General features: G+C 30.5%; 2 protein-coding genes and 1 long non-coding RNA gene across 6 annotated transcripts; 2 read left to right on the forward strand and 1 right to left on the reverse strand.

The window, feature by feature from the left end:
* Window positions 1–600: 600 nt before the first annotated feature.
* Window positions 601–1,571, forward strand: LOC124831575 (uncharacterized). The gene has a single exon (XM_047305602.2). It carries the CDS (start codon window positions 863–865, stop codon window positions 1,502–1,504), a length of 642 nt encoding a protein of 213 aa, XP_047161558.2. The 5' UTR covers window positions 601–862; the 3' UTR covers window positions 1,505–1,571.
* Window positions 1,572–8,097: 6,526 nt separating this feature from the next.
* LOC148206871 (uncharacterized) lies at window positions 8,098–9,170 on the forward strand. Its single transcript, XR_015783778.1, has 2 exons — window positions 8,098–8,455; window positions 8,578–9,170. It is a non-coding gene; the product is annotated as an uncharacterized LOC148206871 (long non-coding RNA).
* A 905-nt stretch (window positions 9,171–10,075) lies between these two features.
* Window positions 10,076–15,449, reverse strand: LOC148206872 (bifunctional dihydrofolate reductase-thymidylate synthase-like). 4 transcript variants are annotated; one of them, XM_088104866.1, is made up of 12 exons: window positions 15,325–15,449; window positions 14,382–14,822; window positions 13,888–14,287; window positions 13,768–13,812; window positions 13,518–13,583; window positions 12,562–12,623; window positions 12,402–12,476; window positions 12,148–12,313; window positions 11,933–12,056; window positions 11,416–11,522; window positions 11,184–11,301; window positions 10,076–10,313 (listed from the first exon to the last, which is right to left on the reverse strand). In XM_088104866.1, the coding sequence occupies exons 2-11, from the start codon at window positions 14,804–14,806 to the stop codon at window positions 11,191–11,193; spliced, it is 1,581 nt and encodes a 526-aa protein (XP_087960992.1). In that variant the 5' UTR covers window positions 14,807–14,822; window positions 15,325–15,449; the 3' UTR covers window positions 10,076–10,313; window positions 11,184–11,190. The 4 variants fall into 4 exon arrangements, with proteins under 4 accessions (XP_087960992.1, XP_087960994.1, XP_087960993.1 ...); XM_088104868.1 differs by having other exon boundaries at window positions 10,076–10,320; XM_088104867.1 differs by having other exon boundaries at window positions 10,076–10,721.
* Between the last annotated feature and the right edge of the window lie 3,375 nt (window positions 15,450–18,824).

The raw sequence follows: 18,824 nt of genomic DNA on the forward strand, positions 1-18,824 counted from the left end.
TTAAACTTAATTTAAAATAATAAATTTGGATTTAAAATGAGAATTGTATATAATTATATATTTAAAATTTATTTAATTTATAATCAAACTTCATATTCTTAATATATATTTTTCGCATATAATTCAAGAGGATACATTAATAATAATATAGTACTATGACAGTAATTATCATTAAAAATTGAACAAATAATAAATATATTTATATTTATTTATGTACTTTAAATATCTTTTATTTATATCTCTTAGTAATTTCTAAGAACAATGACCCACAATTTAAATTCTGAAAACAAATATAAAAGTACATTTCCAACATATCTAAGTTCTGTTCAATTTGTTCGGATTATTCATCAGTGTTAACCAAAAACTATATAATACGATGTCATCTTTAATTCATCAGTAAAACCACAACATGTTACTGTTATTTAAAATTTTGGATAAAAAAGTTAAGCTGATTAAAATAATTCTAACCTAGATATGAATCATAACTTTTACATGAGGTGAAGAAAAAAAAGGTAAAGATAATTTGATACATACACACAGGAAAGGGATAAAAAAAAGTAGATAATGGAATATTGAGAGATTTTTATTTTATTATTTTCTTAAAAAGTTTGGATTCTGTTCTATAAAGAAGGAATAGAACTAGTTCATAGCACCAAACAGAACCACTCTGTTCTCTCTGTTCACACTTCACACAGTTCCCATTACATTCACTTGGCTTTTGTTTCTGTATCCATGTTTCCAACTGCAGAAGCTTCTTCACTGTTCTCTGCAACATCACTTACATATTCTATTGCCGTAGACAAATTTCTATTCCCCTTTGAGTGACGAGTTGTTGTTTGTTTCTGCATCAACCCTTCAAGCAATGGACTCTTTCAGTTTCAATAACCTCCAAACAGAGAAAGCCAACGCCATCCTCAAATACCGCAAGCTTCGAAGGGTCGCAAGCTTGTTACGCATCATCGAAGTGTGTGCGGTTTTGATCTTGGTTTCAAGGTTCTCCATGCAGCTTCCGGTTGCAGTGAGAAACTCCGGCGAGTATTTCAGAGACTTGTCACTCTTCATGAACAGCCCTCGCTTTGTCTTCCTCGTCGGAAACATCATAATCATCGCACTATTCGCTCAGTTCTCCGCTCGGGGTAACAACGTTGTTCCAGAGCCCAATCTGTACCAAGAGTTTATTCAAAATACAACCAAAAACCAAGAAGCTGTGGCAGAGTATAGCAAAAAGAAACAGAGGATGAAAACAGGGGAAGCAAATATCAGTTTGGAAAAAGGTTATAGGAGGTGCGAGACTGAGATTTTGAGGAAGAAACGACGTCGTGTGTTGCGTAGATGCGAGACTGAGAAGGGAAGGAAGAAGATTGAAGGTGTTCCTGTGGAAGAAGTGGCGCGAATTTCTTGCCCTGAAGATGGAATGACCAACGAGGAGTTTCGTCGCACTGTGGAGGCTTTCATCGCCAGGGAACAGAGGATTCGAAGAGAAGAAGATTATTATTTAATGTAAAAAAATTATATATGTGTATTTTAAAAAGTGTGTAAATAAATTAATAGATAATAACTTTTATAAGTGATGGGAATTTGAATAAATTATGTAGAAAGAGAAATTAATTTTACAATAATATTAATCATTTTTCGTGAGATAAAGTGATGAAAGTATAAAATGGTGTTTAAGGAGGAAAAAATGGATCAATCTATTATGTTTAAGCCTAATTTGACTTTGGCGTAATTTAAACAAGTCGGTTGGGTTGGCGTGACATTTAAGGATTGACTCTTACAACTTGACCTATTAAGTTGCTGGGCTGGTCTTGTTTTTTTCTGTCATCAAAAATATATTTTGACATGGGAAACTAGCTGAAATTTTGTATTTTGTTACAAAAAAACATATTGATGATGGACTTTTGTATTGATTCTGAGTTGATTATGGACTGAAAGGGCTTAGACAAGTTGCCGTCTACTTTCAAATTTTGTCCGAGCTGTATCATATCTTAGTTAAGTCATATTTATACCTTGACTGTTTAAAACCTCGTCCAAGTTATATCAATTCTTAGTTAAATTATACATAATTTCAGTTGGATTGTCGTGTTGGCCCGATTAACCCATGAAAGTGTCCTTCTAAACTGTCAGACTATCACTCTAGATTGGTTCCAACTCATAAATTGAAAATGTTATTCTGTCTTTCTTTTATCAAGTTAGTAGGTTAACCTAGTGATCTTTAACCTAGTGATCTTTAACCTTTTTTGCTATCTCTAACAATGTTACTAGCTATTATAATAATACATAGCTTCAAAAACTATTCAGGTGTTAATTTTATCTATATTTATTATATTTATTTTCATATCATATTAATAAATTTATTGTTTATACTTTATATCTGAATATGTATCAAGTATTGATATCTTTTTTTAATGTTAATGACTTGTTATTTTCAATGAAATATTAAGATAAATAAGAAAAAGTGAAGAAGATTGATGTGAACGAGGTATTCTGATTCTTGAGATGTGAGAATAGTGTGGAGATGAGGGAACTTCCCCGGATAGACAAGACATGATAACAGATGCTATTCTCTGGTTTGGTTTCGACTCTTAATATGTATTTAAGATTTTAAGAATATATTTCTGTAAATTTTATGCAGTATGTGTTTACAGAATTGTGCTACAGAAGGAAAGAAATTCTATTGGCTGGTTTCGTAATGAAAAGTGAAACTAGATTTTACAAGAATAAATAATTTTTACACACCTACAATTAACTGGGAGAAGAAATAAATTAAAAGTTGATGGAGAAGAAATATAATTATATACTTATCTTATTTTTTCTATTTTCTCCAACAGTTACATCATTAATTTTATTTGAATTTTGTTCATAATGAAAATAAATAAATAAATTTTTAATTTTAATAATTAATGTTAATATATAACTTATTAATCTTGAAAAAACATTTCATTATCTCTTATAACTTTTTTTAATGAGAGAAGATTAACATATTTATTTTTTCTGAGAGTAATTCATGAATTAGCTAAACTTATGAAATAGCTGCTTGAATGATAAGTGTCTACTAAAATATATTAATAATATATTTAATTATTATTATTATTATGATTGGTATATGCATATCACTTATAATATACCAATTTATTTATAGTCGTTGTGGAATTAGGAATACCTTCTATGTAACAGACTAAAAATAGTATTTAACTGTATTATGTTAAATGCATATATAGTATATCAGCAGCAGTGTCAGAGCTTATTAGTAGAGTACAGTAATTTCCAAGTAGTTTTTTTTAAGTATTTTAAAATGACAGTAAAATATAACAAGATTTTCATCATAAACTCTGCTATTACAAAACAAATCTATTATCATAAAATTATTGTCATCATTCTCTTAAACCACCTACACTCCTCTCTGTTTTCGTGAAAATTCACGGTCACATAAGATCGATAGTAACATCACAAAAATAATAAAACAAGTTACAAATAATTTAAATTTATAAGTTTTAAATAAATTAGAATAATAGTTATAAATTTAAATCATAGATCATTTTCTAAACTTACTAGATATCATATATTATCAATATTAAATTCATAGTACAGTCAATATTAAATAAAATAACATTTAAATTTATAGATTTATGATCTTTAGAAAAGTCATGTATTGATTATGATTATAAGATTTTGCATATGTATTATATCTCAATCACTTTTTGTTTCTAAAAGTTATAATTATATTATATTACGATTTTATTCCAATTAATAAAGCAAGTTAACGTAAATTTTACTATTAACGAATTTAATTATCGTCAACACTTTAAACAATAATATTAATTGATTATTACAATTAGTTTTTTTATCTATTTGATTCTAAATACTACTGGAGTTAGAAAGAATCTCAATTCATTTCTCGTCACAATGCAACTCATACTAACATTTTTATAGCATCTCCCCTTGTAATAATTGTCTTATCATCATTTCGTTTACCAAAATATCACATTTTCACAACTACTTAAAAATATTACACTAGAGCACACAAACATAAAAAAAATCAAGCATTTTTCATAACACGAATGATGTCCAACACTAGGAGAGGATGCCCAGTGCATTAAACTCAAGGACTCACTGTAATGTGCGTGCTCAACGATGTTCAGACAATATCTAACGAACAGATCCTAAAACTCATAATATGAAGTAAGCATTCAACGACATAACGACGTTGAAGTCCAAATCTGACACTAAATTTTGAAACTCTTTTCCAACACAACACTAGAATTGAATTTTTGTAATTTATGCAATTAACTTTTTATGATATTTGTTATATTCTATTCAAATGAGTTATATTATGTCATTAGGAGCTACTTGTCCAAACATTCTCATTTCAACCACTCAATTTTAACATGTATCTAATAAATCACATTTCAGTACATTATCAGTCTAGAATTTACCATTCAATAAATTCATCAACATCAAGATCAACAATGCACAATCCAAATTCATTTCCATATTTCACTTGCCGTGTAATTTATTTACTATAAAATCAATCATTCAAAAAAATTAATTCTAACTTTCCTTACCTCAATCAATTTATTCTTATTTGCATGTTTCTCCAAACTCTAAATACACGTATTATTGGTTTAGTGTTCTAAACACCCAGTTGGAATCACAAAAATTCCATTACCATCACATGCATGCCAACCGATAAATTACTCTAAAAGAAAGTAAAATTAAATACTCTATAACTAAAAGATTATCAATTCATATTGAAAAGCCTTGTCTATTATGAATTTCAAGACATACTTGGATCTTTACAAAGAGAATATATGATATTTGAGTTTTAGAAAGAATACATAAAATTCTTTAGAAACTGAAATCTAGAGAGAGATATAGGTCTCTTTGGATTGAAGATAAAAATGGTTTAGATGGTGGTTTAATCATAAATCATATATAACAAAAACTTGTTTAATTTATAAAAAATGCTTTGAAAGTCATACTAATAATTATTATAGCTTGTAATCAGTATAGGAACTTGTGTTTATACTAAAATGTATATGCATTCAACTCTCATAAAAGCTGTGAAAATTTGTGACGATAAGATCGGTTACACACTATTAATTGCTGTGTGGGTATAATAGTAAATTAATAAAAATGTGACATATACAAGTGAAATGTGAAATCAAAAGAGTTCCTAAATTTTGAGAAAAAAGGATACATACGAATAAAAAATTACCAAATTATAATTCTAAACTAATTGAAGATGAAAATAAATTAGGTACTATTAAAATAAATAATGTAAGAGACAAACTTTTGATCCATTCAGCTTATAATCTAGGTAGTTAGACTATAAATCATAAAAGTAATACTCATTTAGTATAAAGAGAAAATAAAATTAAAAAACCACTATAACTCGTTGCCTCTTCAGAAAAAACTGAAAAAAATTTGTCCATTTTATCTTAATCAAATTTTATTTAGCATCTGTGAACTTCAATTACTTATTTTTAGAAAGTTTTAAAGAATGTTATTTTTCAAAAACACTTATATTTAGCACCTTAATAGTATTTTTTAAAACTGCTATCCAGGCATGCATTTATCGCTTTAGGTAAAAAGAACTTTGAACAGAAAAATTAGAAATTAAAACATAATGTGTGCCAGTCAAAAATATATTTTATAGTATAAAATGAACAAAAAAGTATGAAAGAAAAAAGAAAAGAAAAAGAATTTGAATATCGAATATAATTACTACCTATTGGGAGAAGCGCTCGTGCAGAAGCTCAATATGGCAATCACCATCATGTGCTAGATATTCTGCTTTTGCATTATGTCTTGCATTTTTATTTATTTTTTAATTATGCATGCATATAATATGTAACAAATTGAAAAATAAAAGGGAAAAGAAAACATAAAATATAATATACAAGTAAGAGAGATAAAAAGTGTGAAATAAAATAGCAAAACTAGAAAAAAATTGTATATTAAATACTGTATAGTTTTATTATATCAATGTGATATCTGATGATGCTTTGCTTTTACTTTATGTGCCCTCAGTGGTTCCTTAAGAACACATGTGAGATATTTTGTTGGTTCCTTAGTCACTTTTTTAATTGGTGTGACCTAAATATCTTAAAACCTAATTCGTACCATATGTAATGTGTTATCAAATAAAAATTATGATAAAAATCATGCAAGCTTTTCTTAGGTGTACCTAAATATCTTAAAACCTAATTCGTACATTGATGATAGAGTTCAGTTCACAAATATCTAATAGAAGGAATTAATTATTTTAATTAGGACATATAATAAGATTTTAGATTTGATATTAAAACTCTTTTTTTCTCTCTCTTTGCATGATGTGCTTTTTCTCTCTCTCTATGTTTTCACTTTATATATTTTCCCTTTTTTACATTCACCTTCTTAAATTTAGTCTCCTTTATAATATGATATTATTGTTATATTTGGATAATTATAAATTATTTTTAAACAAACATTAAATTAAAAATATGTTGATCTATACCATTTTTCATGAGTTAGTTTTATTTGCGTGTCTACAACTTGAGATGTTTTCCATGGAAAGATGAATCTTTAATGGTCTTTGAACGTAAAATTCACAATTTTTTCAAGAATTCATTATTACATATAATATTAAAATCATAATTAAAAAATATTATAAAATCATAAAAACTAAAAACATTGCGATTAACTCACATTCATAAAGTAGACCATTTATTCTAAACTATTATTAAAAATGTACTTAACTTTGCAAGATATAATAACCTTAAGTGGAATTCTGACAACTTATGATTTAATAAAAAGTATGATTATAATCATAGGCTAACAAAGATAAGGTTAATTTCTGTCTCAAACTTTTCATAAAAAATACATATTTCAAAATATGGAAACTTAAGTAGAATGGATAAAAAAAACTTAGATCATGAAAATGTTTAACAATTAACTCAAAACTAAAAAAAATATTTTCAAAGAATTGATGATTTTTATCAACTAAAATTTGAATTAAATTTTTATTTATTTATAAGATTTTTTACTTAATAAATAAATTATTCATTTTATGTCATTTAAATCACTTGTACTTTTTAAACTTTTACATCAAATTACTTGGTCTTTATACATACATGTGTGTGTATACTATATTTATATATATATATATATATATATATATATATATATATATATATAATATTTATCAAAATAAGATGAAAAATTGCATTATAATTTTCAATTAAAAAATCATAAAATTTACTGTGTAAATATGATAACAATAATAAAAAAATTGTAACATGTGTCTTTGTAAGAATTTTTTATTGTAAAATGTTTATCGAGTTTTTAAAAATATTTAACAAATTTACGATAAAAAAATTGTTAAAAATTATGTAAAAGTTATTGATTTTTTTTTGTAGAGGGGCTTAATGCAGTTGTGGAAAGGAGTTTGGTTTAGATGAAATTGTATATTAAATTAGATCCTAATCAAATTAAAAGGTATTAGATTTTATATTTTGTTTCATCTATGGAACTCATGGCACATTTTCATCTATGTATAATTTTAAAACCAATAGTATTGGTTGTCAAATTTATGAGAACACTTTTATTGAAGATGTTGCTCTTGTCGTACCGCTACTTCTTAATCAATAAACTCTTGTTATCGTTGGTTATTTAAAGGTTTTTTTTGGCTGTATGCTAGTGAAAACAGATGGTGAAATTTTGTTTTGAATTTTATCTACTTCATCGTTATAGACTCGAAGGAAGGAAGTGTTTAAAAATTATGAGGTTAGAAAATTTTGTACTAATTGTGAGTTTTTAATTTTTAATTGATTATATATTATTTATCTATAATATGATTTGACGATATTAAGAGAGTTACTATTTATTAGATAAGAGTGATTATCGAGTATGAAATATAAAGTGGATATTCCTTATATTGAGAAGATAAAAATATGAATAGTGAACTTTTATCCCTGTTAGAATAATATCTAAAATAATAATAATAATTTTAAATAAATAATAACAAAAAAAAGTAACTAATATATCAAACTACTAAAATTTAATAATAATATACATTATCTTGTTGGACCGCATTCTTACTTATTCTTTTTTACGGGATAAGGTCATATGGAGATGATAGATAGGTTTGTGGAGAAGAAGAGTTTATAAAAGAGTGTTGGGATGACGTGGAAGAGACAAGGTACTTGCTTTCAGCTCTCCGTAGAACTGGGAAATCGAGTTTGATTGCGCTATGACTAATGATCTGAATTTCGATGTCTATGACTTGGGAACTGACTGCTGTCAGTGGAAATTCTGACCTTAGGAGGTTGTTGATTGCCACCAGGAACCGTCCCATTCTTATTGGGGAGAAAATTAATTGTTCCCTTCGTTTGCAGGATAGGCTTGGAAAACCTAAATCATCACAACCCCACCCCTTCATATCCCACACCATTTTCACTCATTTCCAGCACCCCAGGTATAATACAATACAATCACATCCTTTTCTTAGTTTCAGATACTGATGAGTCAGTTTTATACCCTTTCTTTCAAGCATCAAGAAATGGCTTTTTGAATCTCGCTTACTGTTTTGAATTGCAGGTGACATTATCGGGGTTCCTGAATTTCATAGATGGGTTGTGGTCGAGTTTTGGGAATGAGAGGATCGTAGTGGATATGCACATTGACATGAATTACTACTGCACTCCAGGTGGGTTCAAAATGCTGGCTTCCAATTACTTTGGGATCACGGAGCACCAACTTTTTGTTCAAATTGAGAACTTGCTTGGGATGATCGATGTCACTCCTGCGGAGGTAGGGAGCAGTTTTTGCTGGACGAAGACCCGGATTAGCACTCAACAGCCTGACGGAGCTCTTTCTCGAAAAGAAACGAAATCATGAATTGAAGATAAGGACCTCTCACAGTGATCAAGTTTTTTTTCTGTCACGGATATCCCAATTCATTGAGGTAGAGAACGAATTATTTGAGTCCAGTCAAATGAAGATCATAACAAACACTTGTTGTAATTAGACTTATAACCATAATTAGGGAGAAACCATAGATAAACATAGTGTTCTATGGATTAAACCCATCCAGTTGATTCAAAGAATTTCTTTAGTGTGAACACTGAAGAGAGATAAATTTGTTTTCCTTCTCTTCTTATTCATGAAAAGAAAACAAAAAATACTTTACTGACGAAGTAAATTTCACTTCAAAATATTTCATTATTTTAAGATATTTAATGCTTAATATTTTTTAAAGCAGGATAATACATAATTATAAAAATTCTTCTTCCACTTTCAACTCTGATCTGACCATTCTACGCAACTGCCATAGGCGGTGGGGCTGCCATGCACGTCACCACCTAGTGTCCCAAGGTTCATATTTTTTTTTTTGTATATTTTGGATGACTCGTAAAAAGGCCGGTTATAACCTAAAGGAATTGGTGAAATATCTTGTACATAATCATGTAATAGAACATATGAACTAATGAACTACTCTAATTCGTCAAATTCGTCGACTCTAGTTTGTCATAATTTATATATTTAAAAAGTATTTAATTTAAATACAATTTTATAAAAATAAACTTATATAGTAATGATTCAATGTACAATTTTAGTATATAAATATAAATTTGTATTAATAAATGCTAACGTTAGTTAAAAATACTCACTGTAATTTCTTGCAAAAACTTTATTTACTAATTGCATAACCTTACAGTCCATGATTAACAAAACAGTTCAACTACTAGTTTGATTTTACATAAGTCAAACTTTTACGCATCTAAAACTTATAATGCACACATTTCAATCACATTCGAAATTAACTCAACTCAACTTTAAAATAAAAGAATAAGAAATACATACTAAGATATTTTTGATGTTTCGTTAAATTTTAATCTTAATTTATTTTAGGTAACATCACTTCTAACATTTTATGGTAATTTTTACTCCAACATAAAAAACTTAGGAGATCTCACATTAATAACTTTTTTAACTTGTTAAATGAAAGATTGCTCGAGATAAAAAAAAATTAACTTCAGATTTTAGATTTTATGCAATATCAAGATACTTTAATAAAGATCTTAAACATCACAAATATAAATAAAGTCTTTGCTCTTATTTATTCTATAATCTTGTGCAAATTTAGCATTTGAGTCACCAAAGATCCAAAACGGGTGGACTGTGGAGACTCTAATATTTACATAAAGAAAAGAGCAGCAGCACCCAGACATGCATGGATAATTCAGAAAAGCTGGTAAGATATAAATATTTGACACCTTTGAGTTTTGATACATATATGTATTTTTTGAATCCATCCTTTACTCATTTCTGCGCTGATAGCTCCAAATCACAGCGGGAAATTGGCAAGGACAACATACAGAAGCAACAAAAATAAGAAACAACGAAGAGTGTCAAAAGATTAAACAAAGCCAGAAAAAAGATGTAGCAATGCTACATCCCAGTGATTCCGGCACTTCTTTCCTCCTTTTTTTTTACTGTGGCCAGGGGAGGTAAAGAATCATAATAAAATGGCCAACACAATACATACAAAAAATTCTCAAAAGTCAAAAGTATACGAGGAAAATGGAAAAGAAATGAAAAAACCCTCAACCTAAATCACCTTAGAGCCACGAGACATGTGGACCTAAAGGATTCCCAGTAGTAACAAGCAAAGCTTGAAGTATATCCAGCGATATTCTTTTATTCGTCCATAAATTTAATATATAGGTCCTATGGTTATACTTGAAACAATGAAAATACCATGTTTCAGTTTGATGACCAACTTATGAAACACAATATCAAGTGAATGTAAAGCACTACCGACTCATTCTCTGTAAATTTGAGAAAAAGAAATTAATAACGTACTTTCAGAGTGTACCTTTAAATTCAGAAAATTACTAGTGAAATTGATTTTCAAATTTTTATGTCGTGTAATAAACAATTTTGAAAAGCCAATTTTATTTCAATTTTCATTTTATTTGAAGAGCAGAATTTTTACAGTCAGCCAGTCAAAACTAGTTCAATATGAATCCTGATCAGCTGTTTTTTCTGTTTGCCACAGGTGCAAATGTCAACCAGATATTATAAAAATTCCTTACATAAATAAAATCAAGCAAATATAATATATATATATATATATATATATATATATATATTATTTGCCCCATTTCAGAAAGCATAGAAGCAGGGTGTGAGAGTCTTACAAGATCCCTAAACAGCCATCTTCATTTCTATCTTCTTGTGAGAGTCATATCCAATGAGCTTGAAATCGGCAGCAACAAAGGAATCTATATCTTTCTTCTTTGGGTTTATCTTCAAAATCTGAATTGAGGTATAGGCAATCAACAAGGAAAAGGCAGTTTATACGAGTGCATAATTGTAAATATTTTGTGGGCATCTACGTTAAGCAAATGTTTTTTTAACATTTACACCTACCGGAAAAGGTTTTGGTTGATTCTGAAGCTGTTCCTGCAAAGGTCTCACATGATTGCGGTAAACATGTGCATCCCCGATAACATGACTAAAATCACCCGGAACAAGGTCTGACAAGAACAGGATATGATATGGTTAGATCAGTCCGATATCTGATTTCAATTTTATTTTAATATAAAAGCTGTATCTCTCTACGTAAGATTACAACCCAAAAACATCAGAGCCACACCCAAACTTTAAACGGTGAAACAGAACACACCCAAACCTATATCTTTCTTTTTAAGGGCATTCTAATTTTTCAGAGAATCTGATTATTGGCATCCAAAAGGACTATTTTGCCATTCCATACAAAAAGTATGCTAATCATAATAATATAAAATCTTTGTGAATCATAACCCATTAATCAGCTTAAAGTCATTTAAAATCAAATAATGACCAATCTGTATCATGAAAAGGAATTAAGATGCCATGTACGTCTGAGAACAAATTTAAGTCTGTAACACTGACATAATTTGCTTACCACAAACATGAGCAATCATGCATGTCAGGAGAGCATAAGATGCAATATTAAATGGCACCCCCAGGCCCATGTCCGCAGATCGCTGATACATTTGACACGACAATTCCCCATTTGCTACGTAAAACTGCAGGAATTTTTTGTTGACAAAACTTTATGAAAGCAGAACGAGAGAAAGAGATAGTTATTCCAAGATAAACCCAAATATAGCTGCAGACCTGCGCAAACATGTGGCAGGGGGGAAGTGCCATCAATTTAAGATCAGATGGATTCCAAGCTGAAAGAATGATCCGTCGATCATCAGGGTTATGCTTTATCTTGTTAATAACATCCAGAAGCTGATCAAATCCTTGGCCAGAGTAGTCAGCATGCATGTCAGTATACCTGTAAAATGTAAGATGGAAAATAAGGAACTAAGCAAGGCCACAAAATGATGCCTAATGACATATAAAATAAAGGTACATCCACCTACTTGGCTCCAAAGTGCCTCCACTGAAACCCATAAACAGGTCCTAAGTCACCCTCCTCCCTTTCTCTCAAACCAATGCTGTATATAAATTGTAAATCCAGTTAACAAATGCACAGAGAAGAAAAAATTGTAGTTCCTACAAAAATTAGTAGGTCATTCTTGCCTATCAAGGTATTCTCTAGATGCATTGCCATCCCAGATATGAATGTCTTTTTCTTGCAGCACCTGTCAATACAAAATGATTTCAGAATAAAATTCACTCTGGTCGTATCTAATGAACCAGCGAGACATTCTTGTAAACCACTAATATGCCTTCACGCAGAACACAGTGATTTAATTGAATTTTGGTTCAGCAGCTTTTTATACTCTAGCTATGTTTGGAAAAATAACTAAAAATTGTTAGCAGGAAGCTATTAAGCTATATTATTGAGGCATGTATTTTGGTAAAATTATTCAATATTAATAATGAAAAGGTGCTAGTCATGTCATCATGAAACCCTTTCATGATAATATTTTAACCATTGCAAATAGATTTTAAAAAAACTTCAGTGTATATAGCGACTAAAAATATGGTCAATTAATATAAATAGAGACAATCCTCACTTTATAAACTAGTTTTGTAAAGATTAATTGCCTCTTAAACTCACTTCCTAATTCACGATAATGCCAACTTTATGGACATAAGAATTTATTATCAAAATTAGAGTCAACTAATGTCAAGCCCCCAATTTCATGAACATAGGCATTTATTATAGAGCCAACTAATGTAAAGCCAGCCTACAAATTCTCGAAAGCCCCGCTTTATCACGACATTTAGTCACTAAAAAATCGTTGAACATAAAAGGTATTGATATCTTAGTCATCAGTGCACAGATTAATAAGGATCCAACATATATCATTTGATTCACAACACAACAATGTATAAGTTGATTAAAATTTTGAAAAGGGAAGAGGGGGGGAATAATGAGTTGGGTAGGAGACTACAAAGCTTCCCATGTGTGTAAACCAACCTAGTTCCCCAATATTTGGTTCGTGCAGGCGACTTTGTGAACAGTAACATAACTAGAAAAGGGCATGTAAGCACGTCTGCGCGGAAAAGATTGGTACAGATATCATTACCTTGGCGCTTGTTGAGCCGCTGATAAACCAAAGAAGCTCCTCAACAACCCCTCGCCAAAATACTTTCTAGGAACCAAATTAAGAAATCATGTCAACTTTTATATCATGAAGTACAATATATATTCTTCTTCAGTCTTCATAAACTTTAAAAGTGACAAAACAAACAACAATTACATCAAAATAACATAAGGAAACGAAACAAGAAAAATAAGAAATTACTATGCAGTAGTTTATACAAATTCATACACACTTTGGTTGTTATAAGCGGAAAGTTTCTGCGCAGATTAAACCTCATCTGTGGAATTATAGAGAAGGTGTAAGCATACATATAAATCATTGCAACTGCTGAACAGAGCAATCGAGATGTTACCTGGCAGCCAAATTTCGACAAGGTACCAGTCCCTGTCCTATCATCCTTAATTGTGCCTTCAGAAATAATTTCTCGAACCAAACTTAGATACTTAAATTCCTCATGTCTCTCATAAATGAATTTTGGAAGAAAAGAAAATTTATTGACCTCAAAATTTAAAGAGTCTGAACCATTATCAAAAACTGGATCAGCATTTTGACCTAGGGACTCAGCCGGAGAACTCCTAACACGCACATAAGTGGTGAAAGAATAGCGGAGGTTGTCTTCCACCAAAGGAAATGATGAATACCATGGCTGGAATAGAGAGGTATCAACTCGAGGCATAAAAGTGTCACACTCAATGCTTGCCTCAACTTCTGTAATATGAGCAGCTTCGCATCCAGGTGCATTAAGAGCCTCTCTGTACATAACAATTATCAGCTACATCGGTAAAAAAAAACTTACTATGATTACAAAAGGAAAGAAGCAGGAAGGTAACTAAAATATAAATATACCTGAATATCTCACCACCTCCTGTAAGAAATACTTTCTCAATTGACAGGCAGTATGGAGAAGCAGCCAAAAGTTCCATAGCAGAAGACACACTTCCACATATCACAACATTCTCTGCAGTTGCAATATCAAAGCTACCCGAGCGAGTCAGAACAACGTTAAGGCGACCAGGAAGAGGCCTATTCTCAGGAGGGATACTCTCCCATGTTTTTCTACCCATCACAACGGCATTCTTCTTCCCCGGATCAGATGTTATAGTAGTGATCTCATCAAAAAATTTGAGATCAGCGGGTAACATCCAGGGCAATTTTCCATCCTTAGAAATGCCCATATCTCTGGTGGCAATTACTACTGCTTGGTAACTCCTCTGTGGAGGAGGCTCTGACTTGCCATTGCCATTGGAAATCACAAAAGAATCACTTGCCATCAGAAGACTCAAAAGCCTGCGGAACAAATAAAGTGGAATCTGAATCCAACAAATGGAACACGTGCAGTATAAAATTAACGAGTTAATAAAAAATCCATCCTGTCCCCTGCCCTTTTCCCTGGCTGCAAAAAACAAATTCTCTGAACCAATTCAAATACTTTAAAAATACAAATTAGTATAAGAAAAATTTCCAAAATCCAGTCACCTACTTAAACTAGATTAATCATAAACACAACACTATGATCTTACTATGATCTTTCTCATCCCATCACAATAACTTAGAAAAAAGTAACAGAAACACAATGAAACCATCTAAACCATAGAGAAAAACAATAAATTAAGAAGCAAACATAATCTCTAAAAAAATTATCACACTGCGTACCAACCAACATCAACTAATATAATCTAAAATTCCATAAACAACACCTGCAGCAGATTCAAGAATAAAATAAAAAATCTAGAAATACAGGAATAGAAATGTGAACGGATCTAAAAGGGGGCCCGCGAAATGCACTGACCTAACAATGTTGTGCGAACTATTTTCTGCTTCGGTCTGAAAATTGCAAAATGTGAAGCAGACAAAAATAGTGAAAAGAAAAAAAAGAAGCTGAAACCGAAAGTCAGAGTGTGTAAGAGAAGGAGAAAAGAGGTTTATTGACAGAGAAAACAAAGTAAAGGAGAGAGAGAGGAAATAAATAGAGAGTGAAAGCAAAATGGAGAGAGAAGAAAATCCAAAACCACAGTTGACGTGAATTGCCACGTAGGCGTGAGTTTCTCTGCAGTGTAGGTTACCATAAAGTGAATTTCTATACATCTTTTACACTTTTTCATAAATGCCCTTCCACCAACCCAAAGGCAATTATTTAAGGTAAGACAAATATTTGATTATATATAACCAAATTTATATTGTACTAAATAAACATTTTGATAAAACAATATTAAAAAATAAATAAATTAAATTAAACGATCATATGTAATATTAAGGTGTATTAATCGAATTAAATGACAAAGTAGTTATTAAAAGAAATTAATTTTAAAATGAAAATGTAGCAGTATATTTAAAAAATCAACAATAGAAAGGATTAATAATATTAGGATAAGGAATGTGTATTCATTTAACGAGAATGATAACATTTTAAAAATAAAAAATATATTGAATATTAGTCCAAAATAAATATTTATTTTATATAGTTATTTTTAATAATAAATAAATATTTTTTAGTATGTAAATTACAATCAGTTTTATAGTGAATACATACTTTTACATATGAACTATATCTTAGATTTATTATAGATAATTCATTATTAATTTAAAATGATTCAAAATTAAGAAAATTGATAAAAATACATCTAATAAATAATTAATGAATTGTATCAAATACATGTCCTAACATCTCATTTTAATAGTATACATCTATAAAAAGAGTCGTCACACGTATAGGTTCAAAAGGTAGATAGCTCCAAAGACATATATTTATAAAGTTATTACAATGATCTTATACATAACCATAACATCAAATATACATTCATACCAATACCAAGATTTAAAATCTTTTAAGAGTTGTATTAAACTGAAAACAAAAACCAAGATTTTAAACCTTTTAAGAGTTATATTAAATTGAAAACAAAAACGTAATATTGATTTCCAAGACTGATGAAATAGAAAGCGAAAATTGTCTATATCTAAGCTTCAACAACATTATTATCGTCCTGTATTTTTTTTTCTAGCGAGTTCTAATGGGCATTCTATTCTTCTATTCCACCCGCTATCGGACCATTATCGGACCATCCAATTTCTACTATCACGCACGAGATGTCTATACCTCAGCGTGAAGGGGGTGTGTTGGAAGTCCCACATCGACTAGAGATAAGAACAAATTATAATATATATATAAGTGAGGTGTAAACCTCACCTTACAAGCCGGTTTTGTGGGGGTTGAGTTAGGCTTAAAAACCCACTTTCTAATATGGTATCAGAGCCATGGTTAGAGCCTATCCTAGCGAGTTCTAAGTGGGCATTCTATTCTTCTATTTCACCCACTATTGGGCCGTTATCAGACCACCCAATTTCTACTATCACGCACGAGATGTCTATACCTCGGCGTGAAATGGGGGTGTTGAAAGTTCCACATCGACTAGAGATAAGGCCAAATTATAATATAAGTGAGGTGCAAACCTCACCTTACAAGCCGGTTTTGTGGGGTTGAGTTAGGCTTAAACTCACTTTCTTATATCCTGCACTGGATCAATGGGAACATTTTCATCTACTCATACCATTAAGGTGATCATCGCAAACAAGAAGAAACACACAGACAAACAAACAGAAAGAAAATGATAAGCTAATGTACCAAAATTAATCATATATCACTTTTATAGAATTAATCATATAACACAAATAAATCAATGAATCCTAAGACATACAATCATTCATTATAGACTTGACTATCCGGATACATGTATTCATATCGAGCTCTTAGGGGACCTACACCCGAATATGGTGAAACAACTCACCCATATCAAACTACCATACCATCAAACTACCACACACAAATGTTAATTTATCAAACATATAGCCAAGAAACAACCACTATACTAAGGTCCTCCTACTATTCTTCACGATATACCCCATCCTCTCTACTTTAGACTGGATGGTTATTAAGAGTGTCAGCATCATCCCCCATTTGGGAGCCTCTACATCAACACCCCCATAAAATCTCTCCACTAGATTCATGGAATTACATCAAACACATATACCATATTCACCACTAATAACACATTCATCATCATAATATCACACATAAACGAGCATCATACATGTTTACCATTATACTTTAACCATACTTACATTCATATTTAAAATCCATAAAGCATCAATATTTCCATTTAAATATACATTAAATCAATATCACGAAAAGTTCAAAATAATCCAGAATAGAGAGAACACAGAAATACAAGTACACCGTCACTCAACGCCCTGCATACAAATGCCAAAACCAAGTGTCACTGGATGGCCATTGCTCAGCGACATATTAGTGGCGCTCAACTGCATATTAGTTACCCTTAATGCCACATCAGAAAATATAATTTCATCCAAATGCTTTTGGGTAACCATGGACATATTCAGATGACCAATTTGACATTCTTGACTCAATGAAGGGTTCTAAAATAGGTTTAAGTATCATATTGAATACCAATTCGATCAAATGGTCAATTCCTTGATTCTTCCAATTCAACATCAATTTCAATCAAAACAAGCGTACAACAAACACAACAACAACTCAACATACCAAAATGACCAATTTTAGCAATACAAGTAGCTACCTAAATCTTAAATTGTACAAACTTTGACCACTAACATCAAGTTCATTAAAAAAATCAATCTCTATAAAAATTCACTTGTCATAATCGCAATTCTAGACAATTTGTAACATCACACCTTCATATTATTCTAACAGAATTTCAACTAACCAAGACTCTAATTTCATCAATTACAAACAAACAACACATGCTTACTTTCAACCATTAGTTCCAACATAAAATCCATACAACATACTACCAATTATAGACCAAAATAAAAGTGTCAAGCAACACATTATCGTGAACTCAAAACAGATTTTAACAGTGCTTCAATCAACTAAAATAATAATTTCAATCAATCACAAACCATCAAACATGCACACACAATTCTAACCATATTAAAACTTAAGAATAATGGTATTTAGATTCCTTGCCTTATGGAAAATCAAACCATTATAGAAAGCCTAAAATAGCTCCACAAGCACAGGAAAGGATGAGGAGAACTTCAATGAGACTTGGGTCCAACCACATAAGGGATTGACACTACTCTTTACCCAAAACCTTAAGGTAATGGGTTAATGAGTCTTCATCTTTATATACTGCTCTACTTTCTCATTTTTATTCAATGTGACACTCCACTTGGCTCTAAAAACACTTGTTGGGTTTATGGTGAAGGAGGTTCACCGGAGAGATACAACATCAATGAGACCTGAATTTAACC

This window comes from Vigna umbellata, chromosome 1 (genome assembly GCF_029865625.1).
Source record: "Vigna umbellata cultivar VRB3 chromosome 1, Vumbellata_1.0, whole genome shotgun sequence".
NCBI classification, from domain to species: Eukaryota; Viridiplantae; Streptophyta; class Magnoliopsida; order Fabales; family Fabaceae; genus Vigna; species Vigna umbellata.

Excerpts from the sequence above, each read along its gene's own strand:
- LOC124831575 (XM_047305602.2), top strand. The coding sequence starts at position 863 with ATGGACTCTTTCAGTTTCAATAACCTCCAAACAGAGAAAGCCAACGCC.
- LOC148206872 (XM_088104866.1), bottom strand. The coding sequence starts at position 14,806 with ATGGCAAGTGATTCTTTTGTGATTTCCAATGGCAATGGCAAGTCAGAG. Across the intron at positions 12,057-12,147 it reads CCTGCCACATGTTTGCGCAG|TTTTACGTAGCAAATGGGGA; the intron begins GTCTGCAGCTAT and ends AAATTCCTGCAG. Across the intron at positions 11,302-11,415 it reads ATCAACCAAAACCTTTTCCG|ATTTTGAAGATAAACCCAAA; the intron begins GTAGGTGTAAAT and ends ACCTCAATTCAG.